This window comes from Barbus barbus (assembly GCF_936440315.1).
Source record: "Barbus barbus genome assembly, chromosome: 3".
Lineage (NCBI taxonomy): Eukaryota > Metazoa > Chordata > Actinopteri > Cypriniformes > Cyprinidae > Barbus > Barbus barbus.
This window is the reverse complement of record NC_136731.1, coordinates 18,168,932-18,176,726: the sequence shown is the minus strand read 5'-3', so window position 1 is coordinate 18,176,726 and position 7,795 is coordinate 18,168,932. Positions and strand designations below refer to the sequence as shown.

At 35.4% G+C, this 7,795-nt stretch overlaps 1 protein-coding gene across 2 annotated transcripts; it reads right to left on the bottom strand.

Annotated features, from left to right (window-relative positions):
- Positions 1-1,018: 1,018 nt before the first annotated feature.
- On the bottom strand, positions 1,019-5,895 carry desi1a (desumoylating isopeptidase 1a). Of its 2 annotated transcripts, XR_013782087.1 has the most exons (7): positions 5,325-5,895; positions 4,470-4,491; positions 4,270-4,339; positions 3,911-4,020; positions 3,617-3,739; positions 3,077-3,248; positions 1,019-2,350 (listed from the first exon to the last, which is right to left on the bottom strand). XR_013782087.1 is itself a non-coding variant. In XM_079380053.1 (6 exons), exons 1-6 carry the CDS (start codon positions 5,413-5,415, stop codon positions 2,257-2,259), a joined length of 510 nt encoding a protein of 169 aa, XP_079236179.1. In that variant the 5' UTR covers positions 5,416-5,645; the 3' UTR covers positions 1,019-2,256. The 2 variants fall into 2 exon arrangements, 1 of the variants encoding a protein (XP_079236179.1); XM_079380053.1 differs by lacking the exon at positions 3,077-3,248 and having other exon boundaries at positions 5,325-5,645.
- Between the last annotated feature and the right edge of the window lie 1,900 nt (positions 5,896-7,795).

The following is a 7,795-nucleotide window of genomic DNA, read 5'->3' as shown; positions in this document are numbered from 1 at the left end:
TTTTGCATTGGGGATGAAGTTTGGAATTCTGAAAGTATGTTTTTATAGCATACTGAATATTTCAAGTCAAAGGGCCAAAAGATTATTCATTAAATCATTAAATGACCCCTTTGAAAGAACAAGTTGTTTTCTCTCATGGAATTTGTTGTGAGTGAAAGTTTCGAGATAGATACAGTTTAATCATTTATTTTACAAAATTGCATATTTTATAACTATTAAATGGTTTCTGGACTTGGAGGATAGTGAATGAGTGGGGTTAAAGGAATAGATTGAAAAATGAAAAGAAAAAGAAAAAAAAAATACTATGGAAGTCAATGGGGACCAGGAAGTGTTTAGCTGAAGAAATATATTCATACATATTTGGAACAACTTGAGGGTGAGTAATGACAGGCTATTCATTTTTGGTCAAATTTAAAAACAACAAAAATAGGCTCCGTGAAACTACTCGGGTAAAGTGATTTGGTATAAAATCCCTGAAATTGGAGTAATGACCGCAAATAAGGAAAAGTTTTACCTACCCATCATGCCTCACTCTGTTTTATTCACACAAGAATGTACTGAAGTTGAAGGACAACAGCATTGTCTTGTGTAATATCTCCATCTGGTGTTTTTCTAGGGTAGCACACTTTTTTAAAATGTCTCCCTTATCACGTGTTCTCAGATGTATACTTCACACAAGGATTATCAGTTTTTCCTGGTAATACTGAATATAATTCATATGTTGTATTATGGGATTCATGCACTGATCTAGATCAGTGGTTTCATGCTATTATTTTTAGATTGAGTGAGTGAGTGAGTGAGTGAGTGTGTGTGTGTGTGTGTGTGTGTGTGTGTGTGTGTGTGTGTGAGAGAGAGAGAGAGTGAGTGTTTGTGTGTATTAGTTGCTTTATTTCGGTATTGTGAACTGTCAATTTCAAAGTAAGACTGGATTTATACATTTTTACATGTAGTGTCATGTACTTTGTGTATGTTTAGATTGCAGAAAAGTGAGGATAAGAACACATACACGCACATCTTTATGTAGACTCAATGCTGGTTCTTTAATGAGATGACTTTCATTAAAACATGAATATAAAGCTCAAAACAATCAGTGCAGTTTAGGGTCTGCAGCAACTATTTGACAATGACAACAGCATGAAAACAAAATAAGAGTGGCACTAGTCTTTCATCACTCACGAGAACAGTCTTCTTTTTCCGTTTAATGCAACAATCATCACCAATAAGGAAAGACACAAACGTCTAGGCCAAAATCAAAAAGATCAAGTAACGGAGGAGCGCGGTGCAAACGACGTTGTTGAATAGTCTTTCATCAAACATCTCTGAATATTACATTATCACTTGTGCTCAATAAATAAACCAATTTAAAATAGTAATATGTTAATAAATACCAATAACAAAGACACATTCAACCATATAACACTGACAACAGCAGCAAACTTTCCTTTCATGAAAATAAAAATTAGCATAAAGCATATATAAAAGCATTCAGCTTGTTAAATAAATGGAAGAGACAACGTCTACCATAAGCATAACGTGTATAAATAATTTGTACTTTACAGTATTTGTTACGATTAAAATGTTACTTGTGCCCAAGCTGCCATGACAAAGGCACAGATACATATATTTCTCTCTGAATCTGAGCCACATGTATCATTGTCATTCATTCACATTTAGTCATTTCTTCAGAATGCATGTCATATAATAGCATATGTGCTTCTTTGTCACATAGTCACTCACAAAAATAAATAAATGTATGTATGTTAAGAATAAAATTAAAGATAGTATTTTACATTTTAGGCTTGCCAATATTAATACATATCAACACGTTATTAGGGAAAAAACAGCATGAAATGATGCGAAAGGAATAAAAACTAACAACAGGGGGAAAAAAGTTGGATTGTCATCAACAAACAACAAATGACCTTTGCATGTGGTGGGCTGTAGAGATACAAAGTAAAGATACATATTAAAATGAAAACCATGGAAACCAAGAACTCGACAGTGAAAAATATGAACCATCAGTGATCTGGAAAGAATGACCTGGGACCTTGTGCATGAAACACTTTAAGCAAAACTGTTTTTGAATATCTGGGCAACTGTGAATATGGACCAGAACTGATGAAATTTTGTTCAGTGCTCTTGAACGAGGTGTTATGAGCCAACTTCATTTGCAACAGAGCAAATGTGTGTATAAACAGCGTATGTGTGAATTATTGCGTGTGTAGGTGTGTGTGAGAAAGAGATTACAAAGCTGATCTAGCTATGATTATTTTGGCTGCTGATCACGTTTCCGCCTGGAGGGGCAATATGTATTGAGTCCAGGATTGGCCGCAACACCTGACCAAATGGCCTGAGAGAGAAAGAGAAAGCACAAAGTACTGTGAAAATCACACAGATCTTCTTACATACATTTTCAGCATTGGAAATGTGACAGTTGAAAATGAGAGAACATCACAGTTATAAAATCACAAATGGGAGGATCTCACAAAAACATGGTCAAGGTCACATCTCACTACAAAATCAATAGATAAAAATTTGCATAACTAAAATTAAGCCTATTTTTAGGACCATTAAATGGATATTTCATCCAAAAATGAACATTTTGTCATTCAAGTATAGGATACAGAACCTTTATGGAACGCATAAAAGAAGATAATTTTTAAAAATGCCTATACAATGAAAAACTATACAATGAAAGTCAGCGGGATCCAATGTTGTTTTGGACCCTATTGACTTTGAAGGAACATCAAGACGTTTTTAACATCAAACCATTGCTTCCGCCTAAAATAGTCCTTTATCCATAATCTTGCTTTCTCGTTTTGTCTGAATCAGGAGAGAAATATGCACAGATCAAGCATTGTTTACAAGCCAAAACAGTTCTAAACAAATATGTTGGTGGATTTTGATTTGAGCAACAGGGGATGGACTTTTTCCACTGCCGTTATTTTGGATTATGGACTAGTATTTTGGCCAGAAATGATAGTTGAAACGCCTTAATGCTGAGGCTCTTTCTTACAAACACACAGCTTTTCACTTCACAAGACATTAATTGATTGACTGGAGTCATGTGAATTACTTGTGGATTATTGTGATGCTTATCAGCTGTTTGGACTCTCGTGCTGACGGCACCCATTCACTGCAGAGGATCCATTGTTGGCCAAGTGATGTAATGCTAATTTTCTCCAAATCTGTTCCATGAAGAAACAAACTCATCTACATCTTGGATGGCCAGAGGGTGAGTACATTTTCTGCAAAATTTCATTTTTGGATGAAATATTCCTTTATTTATATGGATAAAATCATTATATAAAATATTCATTGTTTCACAAAATACAAGTCACACAGGTTTGGAACGACATGAGGGTGTCTCTTTAAGATTTCCCACATTATTTTCTGTACATTTAAGCACTTTCTCGTCAAAGTTATATTACCATAATGCATAAAAAAATACACAACTCTGAAACAAAAATCTGCAGTGCAGATCTCAAGCTATTTATTTATTCTCTGGATGCAGTTACTAAATATTTACCTATCAAGTGGAAGTAAAAATAACACTGTAAATCTTTTTGAAATACGCAAGCATGTATGTGAGCAGGTTTATGTTTAGCATACTCACGTGGAGAGCACTTCAGAGGGCAGATCTGTGATATAGGAGGGAATTTTATTGCCAGTGAGAAACTGGGCCACCTCATTAGTGAACGTGTTACAGTTGTGTTCAAACAATCTGTACTTGTCACCACTGCAGAGAGGGATAGAGACAAGAGATTTCAGGGGCCTACAAAATTCAAGCAATCCATATAAAGCACATGTCTGTACAGTACAAAAACTACATGAAGACCTTATACCTGAAGAAAGGAATCCCTATTTTTTTATTTTCATTAATGAACAACTGTCAAAGACACACACTCACCTATATGTTGTTTCTCCAAGTGAGGACAGATAATCCATAAAGATCTCCTCTGTCACCTCGGTGCTTCCCAGCTCCACCACTGTGTCTGGAGGTCCAAGCATCGTCCCGCCCTGTAAACACACATACATAGTGTGCTACATACCGTCCTTGTAGCCACCCTAGAATAAATGTACTTCAATTATGTTGCAAGGCCAATGTGCTAAGATGTTTAAATCTTCACATGGATTGCAATAAACATGTAAACCGAGGGCTCACAAACGGCACATTACGGACTACACTGAGTATATTTTTGGGCTACGTTTTGAAGTGCTTGTCCTATATTGAGTTACTAAAAGTGTTGTAATGGGTTGAGATTTTACCGGTGGGCAACTAGAGATCCCGGCACCACCATAGAAGAATTCCTCTCCGTAGACCACTATAGATGTGTGCCTGTGTTGACATGATCATGCAAGAAAAGCATGTCGTTATATAACTAGAAATTTCTATATTTAACTTATGCATAAAATGTTTTAACCATAATCTATAATAAGTAGATATTAAATAACAGTAATTCACTTACCAAATCCCATCAAGCTGTTTTCCTGTAAGAAAGAAAATGATTTTAAGAAATCACAGTTAGATATTACAGATTTTACATATGTTCCATAAGTTATAAATTATGTTTATATTATTAACATATAATATTAGGACTGTTATGGTTTGATAGTTACATTGTTAAATTTAATGAACCTTGAGAACCATAATTGCTATTGTCAGCATGTGACATCAGTGACATTCAGCAAGAACATCATGTTCTTAAACAATTTTTGTTTTTTTATTTATTTATTAATTATTGTCCACATTTGTAAATCGCTTTGGATAAAAGCGTCTGCTAAATGACTAAATGTAAATTTATTTGATTTGATTTTATATATATATATATATATATATATATATATATATATATATATATATATATATATATATATATATATATATATATATAATTCTAGATAACTCAAGAGTACCAGATGAACAGGTCTCGATGAATATAGCTGTCACGTTTATGTGAATAAAATATTTTTTTGATAAGTGTTTTCGTAGATTAGCTGTAACCGGACGACGAATCCTAGTATAGTGACGGCATCTTTTAAATATTCATAAGCAAACCATTCGCCATTGGATAATAACGACGCAACGTCAGTTTACATGAATAATAATCACGAGCTAAGTCGTCGTCATTGGAAGGCAGCCAAACAACTTTTAGAAACAGGTCATTAATATTCAGTAGCCAAGATTTCTCATTGGAAGGTTGCCAGGCAACGACAGCACGATGGAAGTCATATAAATGAGCTAAACCTTCTTCATGGTAGGATTGGAAATTTCGCGGCCCTCACCAATATAACGGTAAAGATGTACTGTCTGCATCACTCACCTAGCATTATAGGGCTGATCTGTCGAGCCATCCCCCTCGACAGATCATAAATGAAGAGCTGCACTCCAAACGTCGAGTCGTGTTGATCCATGTTTGTGAAGCTGGAGGCTGTCTGCGGCGATACACTGCAGCTACACGGCCTTAAGATTCTCAAACTATCGCGACAGTCAGTTTTGAAATTTCTAAAACAGTGTCTCTATATCAGACTTTTGAAGAATCGATGGCATTAGGAGGGTCTGAGTAAAAAATACAGCAAAGCTGCTTTAAAACGATGGCAAGATTAATAGGCTCTGTCCTTTCAAGTCGCCAATGAAGAAGCGTATTAATTTAACAGCACGACAGCGACATCTATCGGATGCGCAAGCGTTTACCTCACGACATTGTAGACGCATTATGCCCAAGACCAATAAAACGGTCATTTATTTCAGGGTGCGTATCTTTAAATTGGTTTTAACTTTATAAAATGCAACAAATGGATAACACACCTATCACACTTCCTTACTGTTCTGTTACTGTTCTTCATCCATATTTTTTATTGTTCGTATTAGTCCAGTTTGACAAGTCTTTAACTAGGCTACTGCTCTATTATTAATTAATTTATAGCCTAACTTTTTGAGATCAGCTTTGACTTGAAAAGATCTGAGAAGAGATGAGCCAGAAGAACTCGGAACAAAATATGTTTTTAGAAATAATATTTTAATTTTCTGAAATAAAGAAACGTTATAAAAAAAGAGGACATAGCCTAACAAAAGGACGTTTTTTAACATTCCCATAATGCTATAAAAACATTATTAAAGGGGTCATCGGATGCTCATTTTCCACAAGTTGATATGATTCTTTAGGGTCTTAATGAAAAGTCTATAACTTTGGTTAAAATTGCTCAATGGTAGTGTAAAAAATACCATCTATACCAGGGGTTCTCAAAGTCTACATTCAAAGGTCCAAATCTGAATTTTCATCAGTGTCAAAGGTCCGGAACAATTGGTTATTACAAAACGTGTTTTTAATAAACATACATAACATATAACAAATAAACACTAATTTAAAAAAAAAAGGTTCCCTTTGCATTCAAAATACTTTAATAACAAGTGCAAAAGTGGCAAAACAATTAATTTAAGTGTCAGCAGTAGAAGTCGACCTATAATGTTTTTTCTCTGGCCAATGCCGATATTTAGAAATCAGGGCAGCCTATGGCCGATATATGATGCTGATTTTTTGGGCCGATTTTCTCTTTTTTTCCTTTATATCAAAAGAGAGTTTGCGTAAATGGTTATTGCAGGGCACAAGATAGTAATAGTAGTAGTAGTAGCCTAATTCATAGTAATAATACATGGCTCAAAACTTAAGCACCTTCTCAAAACAGTTCTGAAGCATGCTTTTTTGTTTATGTTTGCTGACAGACGCCAGTGTTTCCCGCAGACTAGCAAATGCAAGTTGATTCTCTGCCAGCAGGAGGCGCTGTTGGAGCTGTTTCCCCGGTAACGACTGTAATCAAATAAGCGCTACTTTATCAGCCATTACAGGAAAGACCAAATGAAAATTGACATCAAAGCTTTTCTGAAGAAAACGGACGGTTCTTTTAAAAGATACATTCATATAAAAACACCCGCGCAGCATTTTATTCAACGAAGTATAAGCCTTTTGGAAAATCTATTTGTAGCGGTCAGTTTTGATATTGTGACAAGCCGCCACAAATAAATGTATACACTGGGCACTGCTATAAGACAAATTGCCATAATATAAGTGATAGCAAAACAAAACAAAAAAATACAAATATTAGCGGTGAAATGTCGCTCGATTACGTCAAACGTCATACGCTCACTGGATGTCATGATGACAACAAATGTTATTAAGGAAAAGTTTCAATATCTCGCCTGCAATTTTGGACCGTCTCCAAAAAGACATAAAAAATAAGAATAAATAAACAAATGATTTACAAGTTTAACGTGCGTTTATCAAAGTAGGAAATATAATTAGTGTTCTTGAAATATGAAATAGAAGCGGGTCCGGATTGAATTCCCTCCGGGTCCGGATCCGGACCGGAGTCCGGACTTTGAGAAGCACTGATCTATACCCTGTCAAAATCAGCTGTTTTCAGCACGCTGAACTAGTCCATGTTTCTTTAAATCCTAGTGAGCTCTGCTGACCCCGCCCCTCTCTTCCGTAGAGTGACAAGCAGACCATAGATGTATGTAGATCCTTATTCGACCGCTCCAGATACGTTGACGCGTCAGCCACCGATAATTCCACCGATACCACAAAAAATTCTGGCATCTGTATCTGGGAATACTTGAACCCATGTACCGGTCTGATGCCATTTTCTTAAACAAGACCTATAGTTATGCGCGCTAGCTTTGCTTAACGCTGCAAAATGGAAATATATTATATATATATATATATATATATATATATATATATATATGGAGCATACTAAACTTCAGCCACAAAACTGGCTAACTAGCACATTACAC

Excerpts from the sequence above, each read along its gene's own strand:
- desi1a (XM_079380053.1), bottom strand. The coding sequence starts at position 5,415 with ATGGATCAACACGACTCGACGTTTGGAGTGCAGCTCTTCATTTATGAT. Across the intron at positions 4,492-5,324 it reads GATCAGCCCTATAATGCTAG|GAAAACAGCTTGATGGGATT; the intron begins GTGAGTGATGCA and ends TCTTTCTTACAG. Across the intron at positions 4,021-4,269 it reads GGATCTCTAGTTGCCCACCG|GGCGGGACGATGCTTGGACC; the intron begins GTAAAATCTCAA and ends GTGTGTTTACAG.